At 49.7% G+C, this 20,867-nt stretch overlaps 2 protein-coding genes across 9 annotated transcripts in view; one reads left to right on the top strand and one right to left on the bottom strand.

Annotated features, from left to right (window-relative positions):
* The window catches only part of Itih3 (inter-alpha-trypsin inhibitor heavy chain 3), a 14,759-nt gene extending 6,300 nt beyond the window's left edge, over nucleotides 1–8,459 (top strand). For 2 of the 4 annotated variants that reach the window (XM_015494444.1, XM_048801150.1), the window contains 13 exons: nucleotides 271–396; nucleotides 692–873; nucleotides 1,238–1,423; nucleotides 1,508–1,647; nucleotides 2,527–2,681; nucleotides 3,587–3,589; nucleotides 4,686–4,718; nucleotides 4,913–4,948; nucleotides 5,106–5,219; nucleotides 6,085–6,289; nucleotides 7,307–7,479; nucleotides 7,683–7,794; nucleotides 8,229–8,459. In XM_015494444.1, the coding sequence (XP_015349930.1) occupies nucleotides 271–396; nucleotides 692–873; nucleotides 1,238–1,423; nucleotides 1,508–1,647; nucleotides 2,527–2,681; nucleotides 3,587–3,589; nucleotides 4,686–4,718; nucleotides 4,913–4,948; nucleotides 5,106–5,219; nucleotides 6,085–6,289; nucleotides 7,307–7,479; nucleotides 7,683–7,794; nucleotides 8,229–8,358 (1,595 nt within the window). In that variant the 3' untranslated portion in view covers nucleotides 8,359–8,459. The remainder of the gene's footprint in view (nucleotides 1–270; nucleotides 397–691; nucleotides 874–1,237; nucleotides 1,424–1,507; nucleotides 1,648–2,526; nucleotides 2,682–3,586; nucleotides 3,590–4,685; nucleotides 4,719–4,912; nucleotides 4,949–5,105; nucleotides 5,220–6,084; nucleotides 6,290–7,306; nucleotides 7,480–7,682; nucleotides 7,795–8,228) is intronic. The other 2 variants (XM_048801151.1, XM_015494445.1) reach the window with 2 other exon arrangements.
* Nucleotides 8,460–13,076: 4,617 nt separating this feature from the next.
* Nucleotides 13,077–20,867, bottom strand: part of Itih4 (inter-alpha-trypsin inhibitor heavy chain 4) — a 16,483-nt gene continuing 8,692 nt past the window's right edge. Inside the window, exons 14-24 of one of the 5 annotated variants that reach the window (XM_015494440.2) lie at nucleotides 20,734–20,760; nucleotides 20,539–20,589; nucleotides 20,393–20,437; nucleotides 20,029–20,160; nucleotides 18,219–18,284; nucleotides 17,977–18,006; nucleotides 17,781–17,897; nucleotides 16,520–16,694; nucleotides 13,942–14,096; nucleotides 13,710–13,806; nucleotides 13,077–13,252 (exon numbers count right to left, since the gene is read on the bottom strand). In XM_015494440.2, the coding sequence (XP_015349926.1) occupies nucleotides 13,183–13,252; nucleotides 13,710–13,806; nucleotides 13,942–14,096; nucleotides 16,520–16,694; nucleotides 17,781–17,897; nucleotides 17,977–18,006; nucleotides 18,219–18,284; nucleotides 20,029–20,160; nucleotides 20,393–20,437; nucleotides 20,539–20,589; nucleotides 20,734–20,760 (965 nt within the window). In that variant the 3' untranslated portion in view covers nucleotides 13,077–13,182. The remainder of the gene's footprint in view (nucleotides 13,253–13,709; nucleotides 13,807–13,941; nucleotides 14,097–16,519; nucleotides 16,695–17,780; nucleotides 17,898–17,976; nucleotides 18,007–18,218; nucleotides 18,285–20,028; nucleotides 20,161–20,392; nucleotides 20,438–20,538; nucleotides 20,590–20,733; nucleotides 20,761–20,867) is intronic. The other 4 variants (XM_015494441.2, XM_015494443.2, XM_015494442.2 and 1 more) reach the window with 4 other exon arrangements.

Genomic DNA, 20,867 nt, shown 5'->3' with positions numbered 1-20,867 from the left:
AAAAAAAAAAAAAAAAAAAAAAAAAAAAAGGTCTGGGGATGTGGCTCAGTGGTTAAGTGCCCCTGGGTCCAATCCCCAAGTACCAAACAAACAAAAAATCCTAAGTCATTTGTTCGTTCACACACTGATTGATTCAGAAAGTGTTATTGAGTACCTCCATGTATGGGCAGGTGGGATTCTTGGCACTTGAGCAGGACCTTCTGTCCTGGCATCCTCTCACCCTGGCACCCTGAGAACACTCTCCCACGGTGCTCTCTGTCTGTGTCACAGTGACCAACCTCAATGATGGGCTGCTGAGAGGCATCCATATGCTGAACAAGGCCCGGGAGGAAAACCTGGTCCCTGAGAGGAGCACCTCCATCGTCATCATGTTGACAGACGGGGATGCCAATGCTGGTGAGGGGCTCGGGTGGCTCTGAGCCAGGGTGAGTACCTGGTTACCCTCCTGGCTCTGAAGCTGGCTCAGTGTATGACCTCTGTCAGCTCTTCTCAGGGTTCTCCACAGACTGAGAGGCCCTTCATGAGTAGGACCCTGCCTCCCTCTACCAGGGTTTCCCAACATCTGTCCTGGCCACAGATCATGGCCGTGACTCCACCAGCTCTGCAAGTGTGGGTATCAGACCTCTCCAGACAGAGCTGGTGCAGAAGGTCCCCAGGGTGCTGGCTGGAATGTGAACACCCTTCCCTGCAGGTGAGAGCAGACCTGAAAGGATCCAAGAGAACGTGCGCAATGCCATCAAGGGCAAGTTCCCCTTGTATAACCTGGGCTTTGGCAACAATCTGAATTTTAATTTCCTGGAGACCATGGGCCTGGAGAACCATGGGTTTGCCCGACGTATTTATGAAGACTCGGATGCTGACCTGCAGTTGCAGGTACGTCTTGTCTCTCACACCTCCAGGAATGAGGGCTCATTACTTCCTTAGCTGCTCCTCTGGGGGCCAATTTCAGGTATCAGAAAGAACTTCCTGGGGCTGGGGTTGTGGCTCAAGGGGGTGGAGCACTTTTCTTGCACATGTGAGGCACTGGGTTTGATCTTCAGCACCACACAAAAATAAATAAATAAATAAATAAAAATAAAGGCATTGTGTCCATCTACAACTAATATATATATATANAGAAATGAAAACGATGAGGCAGGACTGACTCAGCCCCAGGGGGTTAGATGCCATGTCACAGCATGGGTGAGAGCCAGCCCCTGGGGGCCTGAGATGACCAGCTCTCTGATCTGGACTCCAGGGCTTCTACGATGAGGTGGCTAACCCGCTGTTGACAGGCGTAGAGATGGAGTACCCCCAGAATGCAATCCTGGACCTCACCCAGAACAGTTATCAGCACTTCTATGATGGCTCTGAGATAGTGGTGGCCGGGCGCTTGGCGGACGAGAACATAAACAGCTTCAAGGCAGATGTGAAGGGCCAAGGGGTGAGTGGGGACCTGGGGCCGAGAAGTGCTATCATTGATGGACCCCAGACCTCAAAACCCTCACCTCCTCTCACCCCCACCCAGGCTTTCAACGACCTGACCTTCACAGAGGAGGTGGATGTGAAGGAGATGGAGGAGGCCCTGAAGGAACAAGACTATATTTTTGGGAACTACCTTGAGCGGCTCTGGGCCTACCTCACCATTGAGCAGCTACTGGAAAAAAGGTGACCTTGGCCCACCCTTCACATAACCAGGCCTCACCTTGGGTACCTGGCACTCCTCGGTACCTACCTGGGCCTGCCCCTGTGCCTCACACTGAGGAAGCAAACCTGTCCCTGCTATTTTGCCCTCTTCTTGGCACAGTCAAGGAAATGTTCACCTTTCATCCTGAGGTTCAAGCAAGCAAGCTCTGCTGAGGCCAGCAACCTGGCAGGGCCTGGAGGGTAGGAAGGGCCTTTATACCTGGCTCCCTGCTTCCAGCATGACCCAGTGACAGTGAACAAAACTGAAGGCCGAGCCAGGGGCGGTGGTTCACCCCTGTAATCACAGGAACTTGGGAGGCTGAGGCAAGTTCAAAGCCAGCCTCAGCAACTCAGTAAGACTCTAAGCAACTCAGCAAGACCCTGTCTCTAAATAAAATATAAAAAAGGGCTGGGGATGTGGCTCAGAGGTTAAGTGCCCCTGGGTTCAATCCCTGGTATAAACAAAAACAAAACAAAACAAAATTAAACAAAACCCAAGCCTAGGTTCCAGGCTCTAGTGCCCAGAGGGTAGAGCCGGGCCCACTCAAGAGGGCAGTATCAGCATCCATTCAGATGGGGTCTGGCCCATTCTAAGTGCTTGGCACATGGACACTGTCATGTGGGATTGTCATAGCTCCTTATATTTTATAAGTGGGGAAACTGAGGCCCAGAGAGGATACAGAGTTTGTCCATATGCTCCAGGGGGCTGATGAATCGGTCTCTTCTGAGCCCCAGTGGGCTCCACTATGGGCACCAATTGTGGGATGGGTATCCAATCCTGGTCTGGTTATGGGAGTTGGTGCAGGGGAAGGCAGGCAAGGGCTGTTCTCTGGGCTGAACTGTGTGGCCCCCACTCCACAGAAAGAACGCCCAAGGGGAGGAGAAGGAGAACCTCACAGCCCAGGCCCTGGACCTATCCCTCAAGTACCACTTTGTGACTCCGCTGACCTCCATGGTGGTGACCAAGCCTGAGGACAATGAGGACCAGACAGCCATCGCCGACAAGCCTGGGGAAGGTGGGCACGGAGAGAAGAGGCCAGAATTCAGAGGCTGCCTTCTAGGACCCTGGGCCCTAGGAACTCAGCAGAGGAGTTGGCCGGGCCAGGGAGACCAGACTTCCTGAAGAGGGGCAGGTCTGGAGGCACCAGAAGAGAAACTGGTCAAGGGGTCAGAAAGGTGGTGTGGCAAGAGTGAAGGAGTCAGCCAGGCATGGTGGTGTATACTGGTAATCTAGGCACTTGGGAGGCTGAGGCAAGAGGATCACAAGTTCAAGGCCAGCCTTGGCAACCTGGTGAGGCCATGTCTCAAAACAAAAATATGAATATGTACACACACACACGAGAGAGAGAGAGAGAGAGAGAGAGAGAGAGAGAGAGAGAGAGAAGCAGTTAAAGCAGGTAGCAGGAACAATGGAGTGTGGGGTAAGTAGGAACCTCTAAGTCTCTCAAGGGATGTGAGTCAAGAAGATACATGGTCTATGCGTTATTTCAAAGAAGGGACTCAGGGCTCAGTTAGACAAGAAGAAACACTTCCAGTCTGAGAGTTAGGCCTGGAGCAGGCTACTAGGCATCTGGGGATTGTGAGGAAAAAGAGGCCTCGAGAACTAGAGTCTAGGACCAAGCCTCCTCAACCAGACCCACTCAACAGGGGTCCCCAATGCCCACTGCAGCTGGGTGCAGGGCAGGGGGCTTGGCATTGAAAGGCAAAACTGGCAAATAGTTGGGCCAGGCCAGGCCAAGCCCCTGTCTTCCAGGAGGTCTTGGTTCTAGGGGACACTCTGGGGACAAAGCTTGCTGTCAACCTGATGGCAAGCTCTGGCTCCTGCTCAGGCCACTCTCATTGGTGGCACTGGACCTGACCAGTAGTCTATGGCTTCTAACACGTTTTTCCTCTTCCTTCCTGGCTGAACCTGGTGATGCAGAAGGTAAGCTGCCTCCAGTTGCTGGGTGGGCCTTGTGACTGGGGGAGGAGGCAGAGCCTGAGATGTCATTCCCAGCCAGTGGGGACATTCAGCCCAGAGTCTGGGGAGGCTCAGCACATCTGGGCTCAGGTCCGGCTCATTATTGCCAACTCATGAGTGATCATGGACCAAGCTCTGTTCCCCTCTGAGCCTCGGACTTCCCATCAGTGGCTTAGGGTGGCTTTCCTTGCCCAAGAAGAGATAATCAGCATGAGAGTATTCTGTGATCTGCAAAAATTAGCAATGTAGCACATCAGGCACTCCTACTCTATCTCACACAGCCCTCCAAGGGAATCATAATGTCACATTTCATAGTGAGGAAAGAGGCACCGAGAGGTTAAGTCTATTTGCTTAAGGATTCAGTAGGTAGCTGATCTAGGACTTTGGCCTGGGCAGCTTGGGCCCAGTACCCATGCTGGAAATTGCTAGAAATAACTCTGCACCTGTCTCACCATAAAAATGGAAACTTACCCCACACCAGCCCATCACCTCCAGGGAGGACATCTTCCACACCTGCCAGCCTGTCCCCCTATCGATAAGGATCATGTTAGGACAGGCCACCACTTTCCCCTGAGAGCAGCCCTGTCATACCTAGTCACTGGGATAAAATGTTCATGTGTGCATTTGTGTGTATATGCATGCATGTGTGTACCTGAGAGAGGCAGGTGTTTTACTACCAAGGAGCAACAGACAACTGTCTGTGGGCTTCAACCTACTCTAACTAAGGCTTGGAAAGTCCAAGGCTAGGGACAGATGTCTGCTCTGAGTATTACTCAGGAGAGAAAAGCTGGTGACTTGATGGTTTGCATTTTAGCCACATAAAAATGCGATGCTCCTAGCATTCAAATGACATCTCTGTCACCTCTAGCCCTGTAAAGGAGTTCCCTGGACATGTGCCCACTTATAAAGCCTCAACTTTAGGGTCACATGCCTATTTTTCTATATGCCTGTGTCAGGACCCCACTAGGGACCAGTAACCCCAAGACAGACATCAGGCACATGGCTGAGCAGAAGTGAACCCCTAGACTCTGCTCATGACTGCCTTTTGTCTTCTTTTTAGCCATATCCGCGACCCCCTCCAAGGCCTACTTGGGTGAGTATTTGCTGCCTGCTGTAGCCATCTCTGCTGCCCCATTCCTGTTTGTGATCTTTCCTGAGTCAGTTAAGACAGGCAGATGACCAGATGTCCTGCAGGGATTGGAGGGTGGCAGGGTAGGGGAAAGAATGAGAGTATTCCTGGCCCTCCCCAGGACTGCTCACTTACTCTGTCCTGCCTGTGCTCCACAGTTGGCTACCAGCCTCCTCAAAACCCCTACTACTATGGTGAGTTCCCTGGGTCCTCCTGGGACAATGCTCGGGGTCTTGGGTACAGCATTCCTGCCTACCTGGAAGTCCAGCCCACTGGGGCCAGGAGACCAGGGGAGGCCCCTGGTACAGTGAGAGGCCCTGGGCGCCAGACCCTTCTCTAATGTGCCCTCAGTCGATGGAGACCCTCACTTCATCATCCAAGTCCCAGAAAAGAATGATGCCCTCTGCTTCAACATTGATGAAGACCCGGGCACGGTGCTGCGCCTCATCCAGGACCCAGACACAGGTGGGGGCTGCAGGTCAGGGTGCTTCCTGGGAGGGTCTGGAGCCATCAGGATGAGGGAGGACAGATGAGGCTGGACACTTTAGGAATTTTCAGGAAGCAGGTTCATTTTATGCTACAGCGGTCCAGAGGGGGCTCATGCTTAAAAATCTCTGGACCCTAAATCTGGAATTTTTTTTAGATTTATACTCAGGGGTCATACTCATTGTCTCATATTCTTAGGCTAGCCACTAGATAGAGGTTTTATAATTTTTTTCCTGCAAAACTGGCATTTACAAGAAGGAGAAAGCTACAAACCACATGCCCTCTGCAGAAGATTTTGCTGATATCCTGTTGACACCCTTTGTAAACATCTTTCTGACAAGAAGAGAAACTTAATTATGGCAAAGATCTTTTTGGTGGGAGTACCTGGTCTGCTTCAAGGAGGACTCAGGAACCAGGTCTCTTTTCTCCGCCCCAGTAGCATATCCATCTTCATATGCTGAGAACTCTGGGAGTGGAAGTCGGGGAGGGAGGACTGAGAGCCAGACTAAGTCCCTGGCGTTAGGAGACAGAGGGCTAGAGGTAACCAGTAGCCTGGTGCTGGTGGGCAGGACCCTGCCTGACTCTGGAGAACACTTTTATTTTTCTCTGAAGAACATTCCCAGGCCCAGGCAAGAGGCTATCCCCAGTGTCCCAGCACAACCTAGATCTGAAGTATCCAGGAGCAGACAGGGCTGGGCTCTGATGTCCTGGTTTTTCCTTGGGGCTCTGCCCTGCCACCCTTCAGCAGGTCTCGTTGAAGGGGAAGGCACATCCCTAAAGGCCAGTCTGGACTCAGAGGGCCTCACTGGTCTCTCTCCCTTCCCTATCCCTATCTCTCTGGCAGGTCTCACTGTTAATGGGCAGATCATTGGTGACAAGAGAGACAGCACTGCCGCCAACAACAGAAAGACTTTCTTTGGGAAACTGGGCATTACCAACAGTCAGATGGACTTCCGGATGGAGGTGACGACAGAGAAGATCACTCTATGGAATGGGGATGAGCCAAGCACTTTCAGCTGGCTAGACACAGTCACCGTCACACAGGATGGGTAAGGTCCTCCATCTAGGACTCTAAGGGTCAAATATCCAGAGGTCTCCAGAGAGACTGGTGGCCTTGGAGTTCAGTCCCTAGGGAAAGGTAACCACAGTGCCCCCCAACCAACTCCTGGGGCCCATATCAGAGGCAGAATTAGCAGCTGGACAGTTTGTAGAACTGTGTGAGGGACAGGCTGGTTGGATGAAATCATTAGAAATCAATAGCTGGTGGTACACATCAATATTCCAAGCTACTTAGGAGGCTGAGGGAAGAGGACCCCTTGAGCCCAGGAGTTCAAGACCAGCCTTAGTAGCATAGTGAGACTCTGTCTCAAAAAAATAAAAATAAGCCGGGCACAGTGGCACATGCCTGTAATCCCAGTGGCTTGGGAGGCTGAGGTATGAGGATCATGAGTTCAAAGCCAGACCCAGCCAAATTAGCAAGGCCCTAAGCAACTTAGCAAGACCCTGTATCTAAATAAAATATATATATATATATTTTTTTTTTTAAAAAGGGCTGAGGATGTGGCTCAGTGGTTAGGTGTCCTTGAGTTCAATCTCTAGTATCAGATAAATTAATTAATTTAATTTAATAAATAAAAATAAAGCAATAGCATCTACCACCACTTGCATCTTCTCTGGCTGAAGCTGTTAATTTTCAAGTCCCTTAGACTTTTCTATGTCTTTAGATCCCTCAGAGCCTGGTGGGCAGGGCAGGAATGCTACTCCCACTGAGACTCAGAGATGGGGTGCAACCTACCCAAAGTCACACAGGAAGTCTGTGGCTGAGCTGAGCCCCAGGCCTCTGAATCCCAGGGTGGCCCTCTCTCCTGCTTAAGGAGGAGCCACGCTGCCCTCTGTGGAGGGTGTAGAGGGCAGGCACAAGGCACCCTCTTTCCAGTACTCCTGAAGCAGTGCCTGGAGTCTGTGCTCTCAGTTGCCATGTACTCTGAAGTCCTTGCTGAGATGTCCTTGATTCAGATGACCTGTGTTGTGGTCAAGGCCCCACAGCTACCTCTTCTTCTCTCTAGGCTATCCGTGACAATCAATAGGAAGAAGAACATGGTGATCTCCTTTGGTGACGGGGTCACATTTGTGGTTGTCCTGCACCAGGTGTGGAAGAAACTTCCAGGTCACTATGACTTTCTAGGCTTCTACGTGGTGGACAGTCACCGGATGTCAGCACAGACTCATGGGCTGCTAGGTATGGAGTGTTCAGATGGCAGGCTGCTCAAGCCAACGTGACAGCATGGGAAATGCATGCACAAGGCCGTCCTGGTCATGCTGGACCCAGCTCACGATCCCCCAATTCAGCTGTTCAGCTTCTGCATCAACCCTGAAAGGCCAGAGGCCACATTACCCATGGTCATGGCCAGGGACTGACAGGGTGAATGTTTTCATTTCCAGGACAATTCTTCCATCCCTTTGACTTTAAAGTGTCTGACATCCACCCAGGCTCCGATCCCACAAAGCCAGATGCCACAATGGTAGTAAAGAACCATCGGTTGACCGTCACAAGGTGAGGGGACACCTTGGGCCCCTTCCTCCTGCCCAGCAACAAGACAGAAAGAAAGAGTGCTCTCTGTCCAGGTGTATTTACCTGGTGGGCTCTTGTTCTCTATGGGGGACCCTTGTTTCTCTTGGAGGTCTTGACTCCCTTTAGGCCCCTCCCAATCAAGGAAAAGCCCAATCTCTGCTCTCTAGAAAGAATAATCACGTGACCTCATTCTTGACCAAAAAATTATAGACTCTTAGAATTTCCAAACTCTTGACTCATGGGTAGAGCACTTGCCTGGCATGTGTGAGATCCTCGGTTCAATCCCTCACCCCACCTACACATACCTACACGCACCCACATACCTACAAATAATTTCTAAATTCACACCTTTTTCCAATCGTAGGCCCATGCCACTGCCATCTTGCCTACCTATGCACCTCTCTATCTTCTCCCAGGGGCTCCCAGAAAGACTACAGAAAGGATGCCAGTGTTGGCATGAAGGTCGCGTGCTGGTTTGTCCACAACAATGGGGAAGGGCTGATTGATGGCGTCCACACTGACTATATCGTCCCCAACCTGTTCTGAGGAAACATGGCAACGCTTATTGAGATTGTTCGTTGGAACAGGGGTGTAGAATGGGTCCTGTAGAAGGGCCTGGAACAATAAAGCGCAACATGGAAATCAGACAGCTGCCTCTGTGTGCCTTCATGAGCTCCTGATCCAAGGAACCCAAAGTTGGACCCAAAGTAGTCCAAAGGAGGGGATGGATGGTAGGCAGGGAATTGAAACAGCTGAGAAACCGTGTCTGGGGAATGAAATGTATGATTTGGGAAGGAAAAAAATAAATAATTGACTCTTGGAGCCAAGGGATTCAGGAAGGGTGGAGTGCATTTCAGAATCTAGCGACACCAAAAGAAAGGTTAGGGGTCACGGCTCAGGAGCTCCTATCAGGACCTTCAGAGGTAGAAAGTGCTACAGGGCAGACATAGCTCACATCTAAGTGGTGCTGTCACCCACCCCTCAGTCTATCCACCTGTGTTAGTCAGTTTTCTGTTGCTGTGACAGATATCTGAGGTAATCAACTTAAAGGAGCAAAGATTTGTTTTAGTTCACAGTTTCAGAGGTTTCAGTCCATGGACACTTGGCCCCATCACTTCGGGCTTGTGGTGGCATAGTACATCATGACGGGAGTGCATGGCAGAGGAGGTCTAGTCACCTTATGGAGTCCAGCAAGCAGAGAGAGAAGGAGAAGGAGAAGAAGGAGCCAGCATCTCTATATCCCCTTCAAGGGCATGCCTTCCAGAGATCCAACCTCCTCCTAGATGCTAGAATCACCTCCTAAACATTCCACTACCTCTCAAGAGTGCCACTGACTGGCATATAAGCCTTTAACATATGGGCCTTGGGGGAACACATCAGGTCCAAACTATCTTACCACCCCTCCACCCACCATCCATCCATCTATCCATCTATTCTCTCACTCATTCATTCTACCATCCTTCCATCCCTACAACCATCTTTTCATCCATCCACTCACCAACCCATTGGTCCTGCCATCTATCCATCCCTTCAACCATCTGTCCAGCCATGTACCCAATGACCCATCCTTTGATTCAGCAGATACAATACCCTGGGCTGGGATCTGGGGCACATGGTTTAGTAATCCTGTTCCTATTTTCATGTCTGCTCAAGTTTGCCTTAATCTGGGCCCAGACTTTCTAGGATCCTCCAGCCAGCTCATGTGACCACTTTCTCTCCATCTCAATCAGTCTGGGGTTGGGTGGGAAGGCAGAGAGAAGTTCCTGGAGATGGGGCTGTAAGAGATCTGCAGTCTGAACAATTGCTCTTCCTGGGCCTCCGTCACTGCCTCCCAGAGAGAGGTTTTTTTTTTTTATTTTTTATTTTTTGCAGAGAAGAATTGATCATTTCTCCCTGCCTAAATCCCACAGGTGACATCTCTCCTCCATTGCTCTTGGGACAAAAGTCCTTCCTCTGGCCTCTCTAGCTTCCCCTTACATACCAGCTACTTCCCCGTACTTTCTGGATTCCAGATATACAGGCTCCTTCAAATTGTGCAAAGGTGACCTGTCCTGCCCCCAATCCTTTGCCTGTACAGTTTTCTCAGCCTGGGGTCTAAGGGCGTGCTGGGCAGAGGGGACCCTGGTGAAGGAAGCAGTGAGTGATTTGATAGGTGGAAGAGCAGGAGACACAATAAGACTGGAGGAGGTTGGAATCAAACTGGGGAAAGCCCTGAATGTTGGTGGGGGATGGCATGTGGCTATGGTCATAGGAGTTGTCCTACCTCCACTTCAGGGGACCCACAGCTGCTCCTCACTCCTCGAGCCAGAAGCAATGTTATCTAGAGATCATACTGCTCTAGGACTGTGGAGAGGGGGCTGGAAGGAAGGAAAGGCGACTCCCAGATGGCTGTGGGACTCTACTGGCAGTCCGGTGGCTCATGAGATACAGCCACCAAACTGAAAGCCTAGGGTGAATGTGAGAGAGGTCTGGGCTGGACCAGCTGAAAGGTCCAAACCTGTGTGAAGGGACCCTCTAGAGTGTGCAGGCCCTGCTATCCCACTCCATCCTGAATGGGTTAAGGAGCCACATGCTGAGCCTATATCATGAGCTCAGTTTTCACATCTGTGATGGGGAGGAAGATCCTGCTGGATGCAGGGTGGGGAAAGACATCCTCACATCATTTCTGGTCCTTCTGAGGCACCATCTCTACCCTGCTGGTCCAGGTAGCAACCAAGGCACAATGCTGGGAGATGGGCAAGGGGAGGGGCCAGCCCAGACCCCACCCCTCTCCAAACACTGGGGCAGAGGGATGCTCGCAGGCAAAATCCAGGCAGACATCCTCTCCCTGTCCACATTGTCCTTGTTCTGCCGGACCCTGCTTCCAGCCCGGCCTTCAGGACCAAGGCCATGCTCCGTGGTGAGGCATATGCAGACTGAGCAGTTCTGGTCCTCTCTGCACGGCTGCTTTTCCTCCCCCTTCCCTGAACTCAGTGCACAGGGCTCTGGCTCTGGGCCTAGGAACATGCCGGTGTCCCTGCCCTCCTGTCTCCCACTGGGCTAACTACTTTTTATCCTTCAAATTTCAACCCAACACCTCCACCTCCAGGAAGGCTTCCCTGGCATCCCCAGGCTGGCCAAGAAGTCTCCCCTTAGGCTCCTGAAGCACTTGATCATGTGCTGGGTGACGGCTGTCACAAAGGGTGCTGTGTCTGTCAACATGCCCAATGTATCCACGGGACCAGCCCAGGGCCTGGCCCAAGTAGGTGTTGGAGAGAAGCTTGTGAATGAAAGGGAGGATATAGACCTGCTTTCAACTGCACACGGGATACCCACCCTGCAGGTGCTGGCAGGGCCAGAAAGTCAACCGGCGTAGTCTGGGTCTGCTATTGCCCAGCCCAGGCAGTTGTGCCATGGGTCAGTGTCCCATGAGCTTGAGTTGGGCAGTCCTTTCATCCCTGTATGTCTCTTGCTAGCCCCACAAGCTGCTCTCTCATCTTGCCGACTTCTGGCCTGAGCCCTTCCAAGAGACCCTCACAAAGAAACAGCCCGAGACCCCCCACCTTCCCTGGGAGTGGGGGCAGAAGTGCAAGGAAGAATGTTTGTTTGTGTGGGACAAACCTGTGCTGAAGATCCCTCCCACTGGCCTGATCTCTGACCTTCCTAGAAAGTTTCTATAGCTCAAGGGCTAGAAAAGAATGTTTCCCTGATGATCTGTCCTTTCCTCTTAGCAAGCAAATGAATTTACTTTCTGCTTCACCCTGATTGCCAGGAAGCTCAGAGCAAAGCTTTGTGGTCTATATGCAGGTCCCCTACCCTGGTGATTTGTCTCTTTTCTTTTATTCTTTTTTGTTTGTTTGTTTTATTCTCTTTGTGCTATTTATTTGTAAACCATAGATCATGTCTTTTTGTTTTTTTCTTTTAAGACATGCCTCAGTAACCACAGAAGATTGGTTCTAGGACCTTCTAAGGATACAAATCTGTGGATGCTCAAGTCCTTCATAAAAAATGGCAATGTGTTTGCGTAAAACCTTCTCACATCCTCCAATATGCTTCAGATCATCTCCAGGTTACTTGCAATGTCTAATACAATGCAAATACTATTTATTTGTATGTATTACACTGAATTGTTTAGGGAATAATGATTTTTTTTTAAGTTTCTATCTATTCAATACTGATGCTTTTTTTTTGTACCAGAGATTGAACCCAGAGGCCTTAACCACTGAGCAACATCCCCCAGTCCTCTCTAAAATATTTTATTTAGAGACAGGGTCTTGTTAAGTTGCTGAGGGCCTGGCTAAGTTGCTGAAGCTGGCTTTGAACTCCCAATCCTCCTGACTCAGACTCTCAAACTGCTGAGGTTGCAATTTTTTTAAGTTTTTTTTTTTTTTTTTTGTTTCATGGTTGGTTGAATCTGCAGAGAAAGAAACTGCAGATACAAAGGGCTGACTCTAAGGATACATTTTTTTTTTTTCATTTCCAGTATGCTTTGCATGTAGAGGAATTGGGTGGAATCTTGGGGATGCCTAACGTAAACAGGAATAGATTCCCTCAATGGCACAGGATTTAGAGTTGAAGACCCAGACTACCCTATACGGAGAGAGGCTGCTGGGCCTTGGCTCTATCTCCCTTATCTTCCAGTGCTAGCTTCTTTACCAGGTAGGGAGCAAATAGGCCTGTTCCTGAGCCCAGGAGTGAAAATTGACTAGTGTAAAGCAAATTCCATTCAAAGAGCCCCTAAACTCACTGGGAGAGTTTGGGAGTTAGCCTAGGAAGAACAGGTTAACCCAGTTCATGCTTTTTTGTTAATCAAAACTTGTTTCCACTCTTCCTGGAGAACATTCTTCAGCTGTGGATCCCTTGCTGAGCACTGGACCAGCATTAAAAAAAAAAAAAAATATATATATATATATATATATATATATATACACACACACACACACACACACACATATATATTGTTGATACACCTTTATTTTATTCATTTATTTATATGCAGTACTGAGGATCAAACCCAGTGCCTCACCCATGCTAGGCAAGTGCTCTACCGCTGAACCACAACCCCAGCCCCCCTGGACCAGCATTTTTAATGGGTGGCTTAGTCATAATTTTCTTATCTGCAAAACAAGGTAACAGGGCTAAAAGCTTTCCATGGGCCTCAGTGGCCACAGGCCCTTCAGGGCCCAAAGTAGAAGATTCTAACTCTGTATGAGGCTAACTGTCCAGGATGGGAGATTGAGGACCTGGGATTTGTCCACTTGGAATGAGAGACACCATTCTCTGAGTTCATGCCACCTTTCTTTATTTGAAACCAGTTGGAATCCCCCTCTGCATTGTGATCTAGTCCCCATAGGTGGCCCTGCAGCAGGGTACAGGATTCTTCCGTCAGAACTACAGCTCCACAGACCAGCAAGAAATCTCTTTTCCTGGGGGCCCCTCTTGGTAATCCAACTTGAGCTCTCTGGAATGGGTAGATGACAAACAGATGGACAGATGATCAGCAAATCTCAGGTGTGGTTAGAAACAGAGGGGGACAGTTGGGGATAGGAGCATGGAAGGTGTGCAATTCCAGAGTCCCTTTAGCAGTCTCTTGAGCACAAGACCCAGTCACCCAAAATGTTACCCATGAGACCCAGTGTGTATGGTCTCCAGGGTCTAGGGCTCTGAGAGTTGGAGGTGAGGGCATGGAGAGTCCTACTACCCTCAACCAATCTTCAAGCTGGTGAACTTTCTGTGGGTCTGACCTGACCATCCTTTGTGGGGTCAGCTGATCCAGACTCACCTACATTATCAACCTTTCAACTGTTTCTAGTTCCTAAATGAGGACAGAAGGAGTGGGGTTCTGCATAGCCCAACTCTCAGCTTCCTGGTCCCCCCCAACCCTGGTCAGGCTGAGTGGCCTGCTTGTGCTGAGTTACCTGGTGGCAGAATAGTCCTTTCCCTGAACCTTCAGTAACCGTTTGTTGTCGTCTGCCCCTTCTGGTGTCTCCCACAACACGTCCTGGTAAAATTGGCCTGAAACGTAAAGGGCGGGTCAGTGAGGGATAATGACAGAGAGCCTGGGAAACACATGGCGGTGAGGACCACTGCCTGTTTGGGGGCAGAGGTGGTTTCTGAGGATGTCCTAAGACCAGGCTGTGGGTAGAGTACCTAGGGTCCCATTGACGTGGCTGGAGAAATGGTCAGTGTCCCGCAGAAGGAGCAGGAGACCCTTCCTAGGGTCATCCAAGGACAAGAGGCTGATGGTGACTTTGTCTGGACCACTGAGCATCAGAAGCCCTGTCTTGTTCATGGTCATCTTTAAGCTGTGGAGAAATCCAGAGTCCTGAGCAGGAAGAAGAAATACTTGCATGCAGCCTTAGCAAGCGGTAGGGAGTAGGCTGGAGCCCACTAGGAAATCAGTGTCCTGGTGGAAGTAGGAGTCTCTTAAGTCTTTCGGGGTTCAGTTTCCTCATTAATAAAATATGACCAAATTTAGCTCAATGATATCCAGTTTCCTCGGCATTATTTATAAAATAATGAGTGCCTTCCTTTTGGATTGCTTAAATTTGTTTTTTCATGAATTTGTTTTATATGATTTAGGGGATTTCTCTCTCTCTCTCTCTCTCTCTCTCTCTCTCTCTCTCTCTCTCGTGGTACTGAGGATCAAACCAGGGTCATGTACATGTTAGGCAGGTGATCTACCTGTGAGCCACGACCCCAGATTCCAGTGGTTTTCTCTGATATACCTACTCTGTCCCCTCTGTTTATGGTTGGTACCTCTTTCTTTTGAAAATGAGTGCTTAATCATAATTGTGGTTTTTTTGTTTGTTTTTGTTTTAGTACCAGGGATTGAACTCAGTAGCACTTCCACTGAGCCACATCCCCAGCCCTTTTTTATATTTTATTTAGAGACAGAGTCTTGCTGAGTTGCTTAGGTCCTTACTAAGTTGCTGAGGCTGGCTTTGAACCTACAATTCCTCTGCCTCAGCCTCCCGAGCTGCTGGGATTATAGGCCTAAACTACCATACCAGTGTTATTGTGGGTTTTAACATCTAGAGGGTAAGTCTTTCCTCATTCTATCTCCTATTTTGCAGGGCGGGGGTGGGGTGGGGTGGGGTGGGGGCAGCACTGGGGATTGAATCCAGGGCCTCACGTATACTGGGCTAGTACTCTACCACTGAGAGAACTTCTTTCATTTTATTTGAGACAGGGTCTATTGTAAGTTGCCCAGGATGGCCTCAAACTCACGCTCCTCCGGCCTCAATCTTACCAGTAGCTAGAAAGCATGCATCACTTATCTTTCTTTTTACTTAAAATAATCTTTGCCATTTCTTGTCCTTTTGATTTCTTTATGAATGTTAGCTTCCCTGAAGCTTGTGGAATAAGATCCTGCTGTCACTCAGAGGTTAATTTAAATGGAAGTGCCCTAAATGCATACTGCCCTGTGGATTTGATTCAATCTAAAAGGTGTCTATTTTTTCTTCATGTGTATCTTCTGTAGCTCATGAAAGCATTTGGATTTTTGATCACTAGAATGAACAGGAATTCTTCATTTGGCTTTTTAGTGTGCATTTCCAAGACACAGAAATACTCTCAATGTTTGTGTGGCCATCAGATAACAAGAAACTTTAAGGTCTTCTATGAAATCAGGAAGAATTTTGGAAAACCTCTTAGGTTTGCTGAGTGTGAGCTCATTGACAAGTGGAAACAAGGCCCTGCCAAAGGAATTGGAGAGGCAGCAGAGGCAACAATGGATAGGGTTTTCTTTTCTTTTCTTTCTTTCTTTTGCGGGGGTGGTTACTGGGGATTGAACCCAGGAGGGCTTAGCCACTGAGACACATCCCCAGCCCTTTTTAATATTTTATTTAGAGACAGGGTTTCATTGAGTTGCTTAGGGCCTCTCTAAACAGCCTCTCTGAGGCTGGCTTTGAATGTGAGATCCTCCTGCTTCAGCCTCCCAAGCCACCGAGGCAGGAGGGATTACAGGCGTGCGGTGCCTGGCTAATGGACAGGGTTTTCTATACTTGGGAAAAGATGGGTTGTGGCAAAAGCCTGGGTCTCAGAGGACACAGCTCACAGAGAAGCAGGGTCCTTGGCCTCTCTCCAAGGTCCTTCATGACTTCTAGAGCTGGAGGACTATCCTGGCCCATGATAGGGCAATCATGCCTCCCAGAAGAAGTCCCATTTGCCTCCATTAGCTCCCAGCTGCCCAGTATGTGACCCTGGATGGACAGTGCCTCCTATACCTCAGGATTTGCTATCACGACCTTAACAGATAGGGGATTGCCACCCTTCACTGGGATGGGGGACCCTGTCCCATCTGATGGCGCATGTTCCCCAAGTACATCCTCTCATTGGGTTCCTCCATCCCCTGACTCAGGGCTAGGATGATCGTCTCTAGGTATTAGTGAGGAAACTGAGGCTCAGAGGAGCTAAATGGCCTATGCAGGGTCACACAGGATTAGCTGCAGAGCCAGCTCCAAATTACACTGATTCCTGCATGGGATAGTGGCCTGGGTTAGGTGTGAGGGGAATCAGGTCCCCAGGACAATTCTTTGGTTCTTTCAGGGACACAGGGATTTGGAGCAGGGCTCTCTGTATCTCTTCTATGAACGCAGCCCACTGCAGAAGACTCATATCCAGCTCCTCCATTCCCAGGTCTGTGGCCTCAGGCCACTGGGAAGCACCATCATGAGCCAACAGGGTCTGAAAGGTCATTTGCTGAAGACCCCAGCCTGAAACTTACCCAGGCAACACTGAGTATAGCGTCTCCTTCCACTTGTAAGCAGAGTTTCTTCGGTTCCGTGTCACTACCACGTGTTCAGGGGATGCATGAACACGCACCTGGGGGTTCTTGAAGGTCACCTCAATCCAGTGGAAACAAGCCTTCTCTGTATTATACTGGCCAGTCACCTGAATCCCTAAGAAAACCAGATCGGAGAGGTAAAAGCCAAGGCTTGAGCATTGGCCAGAACAGAAGATTCTTCCTTGACAACATCCCTGCCAGAAATTGTCCTTCACCAACAGTTTTCTTCAGGAGGGCCACACCTGCTCCTCAGCATCCACACATACTGTGAGCCTGCTTTCTACCATCTTTTTACTCACACTTTAGTCTCACATTGTTTCAGAAGGGCCCCCAAGTCTTTGGTGACAGCCACCCTCAGTAAGACTTTTCTTTTGGGGTACTGGGGATTGAACCTGGGGTGCTTAACCACTGAGCCATATCCTCAGCCCTTTTTTATATTTTATTTAGAGACAGGGTCTCTCTGAGTTGCTTAGGGCCTCACTAAGTTGCCGAGGCTGACTTTGAACTCACGATCCTCCTGCCTCAGCCTCCTGAGACCTGGATTTAAGGCATGTGTCACCACGCCTGACTTCAGTAAGACTTCTGAGAAGGCCTCTTATCTCAAGTCTCTAAACTTTCATCAGACTTCTGGAGTGTGCCTGTCCCTGAGATAGCTGCATGTCAAGGATAAGATGGAAAACTGGGATCCCTGCCCGCACGGAACACAAGACACCTGGGCCTGGGTGAGGAAGCAGGAAACCATGTGGTCCCAGGAGGAACACAGGAGCTGTGGCTGTCTGTGAGCATCCCCGAGCAGTGTGTGTTCCATGCCTGCCCTGTGACTTCGGCTCGAGCAGGGAGGCCCTTCCAGGGTAGGGGTGGACCTGCCTCCTCCCCCCACTGCCCTCTTCCACACCACCAGGGTCCCATAGAGAGAAGCTGCTCTGTGCTCTGCAGACACTGGTTCCTACAACTGGAGCATCACTCCTGGGTGACCCTGTATAGTTCCTTGACACTCTGGCAGCTCTGGCCTCCTCCTCTGAGTTCTGAGCACTGACCACAGTCTGTCCAGGTCATCCAGACCTGCAGAGGGTATCCAGTGCAAGGCCTTTGGTGGCTGTGGGAGCAGGAGCCCGTATCAGGGCACAGGGCATGTGTAAATGCTGTGTGCATCTCCTTGGGCAGGTGGTGAGTGGGCATGAGTAGTGTCCGGGTCTCTCACCTTGGTCAGGGTCTGAGAGCAGGTTCATGGGCTCCTGGGAGTGCTTGATGTTCACACAGAGCCTGTCCATGCTGGGCCCAGGCAGTGTCAGGAGGACAGGAGGAGCCTGGATGGGAGCTGGGACAACCAGAGCTGAGGCAGGGAGAGAAGTGGGAGGGCCAAGATGGGAGAGGTACTGGGAGAGCTGGCAACTTACCTGAGGGTGGAGCTATCGTCACAACTGGTCCTAAAAGAAAAAGAAGGGAAAGATGTGGGTTCAGGCAGCCCCTTCCTAGGAAGTGGGAGTGTCACAGGATAGAATAGAGGACAAGTGTGGCTGGGGCTCCCTCTCCACTTCAACATAGAGAAACCCCATTTCAGGTTCATGGAGACCCCCCGGAACTCTCCCTTCCCATGGTCTTCCAGTTAGGACAAAAAGGGGCCCTGGCCTGGAGATACCTTTGTTTTGAATTTCCATGCCATGCAACAAAGATTTATGGGGATCCGAGGGGAGCAGTGGTGGCGCTGAAGTGGTCATCAGTGTGTGGACATTGAGGAACAGAAAGGAGCAGAAGTCAGGGCTAGGAGCAGTCTCCAGGCCCATGGGTATGCCTGCCAATAGCCACCCACCAAACTCCAGTGAACTCTGCCCACTTATACCCGGCCTAGCAGGGCATAGGGTTAGGGAGATGCTGAGGAAGTCCAGCCTGGTTAGTGGCTACTTTTGAGTCCACATTTTGGCATCAGAAACAGCATAAGACTCAATCAATAAATGGGCCAAGGAACTGAACAGACACTTCTCAGAAGGTGATTTACAATCAATCAATAAATATATGAAAAAAATGTTCAACACTTCTAGCAATTAGAGAAATGCAAATCAAAACTACTGTAAGATTTCATCTCAAGTCAGAATGGTGGCTATGAAGAATACAAACAACTATAAGTGTTGGTGAGGATGTGGGGGAAAAGGCCCACTCATACATTGCTGGTGGGACTTCAAAATGGTGCAGCCAATATGGAAAGCAGTATAGAGATTCCTTGGAAAACTGGGAATGGAACCAGCTTTTGACCCAGCTATCCCACTCCTTGGTCTATACCTAAAGGACTTAAAAACAGCATACTACAGGGACACAGCCACATCAGTGTTTATTGCAGCACAATTCACAATAACTAAATTGTGGAACCAATCTAGATGCCCTTCAGTAGATGAATGGATAAACACAACATGGTATATATGCACAATGGAATATTATTCAGCAATAAAAGAAAACAAAATCATGGCATTTGCAGGTAAATCAATGGACTTGGAGAATATAATGCTAAGTGAAGTTAACCAATCCCAAAAAACAAAATGCGAAATGTTTTCTCTAAGAAAGCTGATTCATAGTGGGGTTGGGAGGGGGAGCATGGGAGGATTAGGTGAACTCTAGATAGGGCAAAGGGGTGGGAGGGGAAGTGAGGGGGGATGGGGATAGGAAAGACAGTGGAATGAGATGGATATCATTACCCTAAGTACATGTATGAAGACACAAATGGTGTGAATATACTTTGTATACAACCAGAGATGAAAAACTGTGCTCTATATGTGTAATATGAACTGTTACATGCATTATGCATTCTGCTGTCATGTATAACAGATTAGAATTTAAAAAAATAACAGAAAGGAACAACATAAGGGTCCCCTGTTGGCTTTGGGAATGGAGGAAGCTTTGCCTTCCTAGAGGGTTCCATCATGAGTAGGAATTCTATCTAGTGAGAAAAAATGACATAGAAAATTCTGTTTCAGGGACAAGATGCCTGATGTCCCTAGCTGGTGGGGGGAAGAGGTGCTTCAGGAGGGAGAGTATTGGTAACTGTGCTCCAAAGAGCCTCACTATGAGCCCTCTTGGACAGTCTATGGCCCTTTTGGGGCGCTGGATCCTCTTTGAAAGGAGCATGAGAGGCTATTCTGTCCAGGATTGTGACCTGACAAACTAGGGACAGTGGAGAGAGACAGGACAGCATACACTGGAGGAAATGAAATGCTAAGGGCAAGGCACAGGGGTGGCTTGTCAATAGCTGGGCAGGCAAGGGCAGCCCCTCAGGAGAGGCCATGCTCCCAACACGGGTCCACCTCTGACCCTCCCTCTGGGAGATCCTAGATTGACCCAGCCACCACTTACATGCCCTGTGGCAGTTCCCCTATGTGGCTTATCTGTGCTTTCTCTCTCCCCCCACTATGACCATCTTAGGGAAACCGAGGTTCTCCAAGGCTCAGAAAGTGGCTTACAGAATACCAAGTCCTCCATGTTCTGTAAATGGGAGAAATGAAAAGGATCCCCAGGTGGTCCTCTTTGTACTAATCTCTCAGTGGAGTCAGCAACTCTAGCGCCGAACCTTTGTGGGGAGTTGGAAACTATTCCTTTGGGGAAAAAAAATGACATGTGTAGTCTACCCTCAGTATCATGGGTTCCCCCAGCTAGGGCTCAGGGACTCCATGCCAGCAGTGGGCTGTGGAGAGGGCAGGTGGGCTCCCCTCACTCTATATCTGACCACTCTGGGGAGATTCTCCTGGGGCTGGGGGACAATCAATGCTGGAATTCTTTCCCGAGAAGGTCATACCTCCCGAAGGCAGTGCCCTCCCACCAAACTACCTTGCTTACTGAATCCTCTTCTTCTGGGATATCCAGAGCGGTATCCTATTCAGACACACCTGAGCTTGAGCCAGGCAAAGCAACCTCCCTCCACGGCCAGAGGCAGAGCCCAGTCCATGCCCTCCCCAACCCCTCCGCTTAGCTACCTGTCGTTCTGGACCCTTGGAGTCCTATGCCGTATCTGGAAAGATCGTAGCCTGGAAGTCAGTGATACCTGGATTTACTCCTTGGATCCACTTCCTGGGACCCCAGCTGAATGCGCTTGGGCAGACACCACCACCCCTGGCAGCAGGACACAGTGGATTTTACTCAGGCCAGCCTTTGGGCCTACTAGCCCTTACCTGTATTGATATTCCTGTGTCTGTTATCTGGATAAAATACACATACAGAAAGGGAAAGACAGAGAGAGAGAGAGAGAGAGAGAGAGAGAGAGAGAGAGAGAGAGAGAGAGAGAGAGAGAGAGAGAGAGAGAGAG

The sequence above is a fragment of the Marmota marmota genome, unplaced genomic scaffold, assembly GCF_001458135.2.
Source record: "Marmota marmota marmota unplaced genomic scaffold, marMar, whole genome shotgun sequence".
Taxonomy (NCBI): Eukaryota; Metazoa; Chordata; class Mammalia; order Rodentia; family Sciuridae; genus Marmota; species Marmota marmota.
The sequence above is the reverse complement of the archived record's forward strand: the minus strand, read 5'-3'. Positions and strand labels throughout refer to the sequence as shown.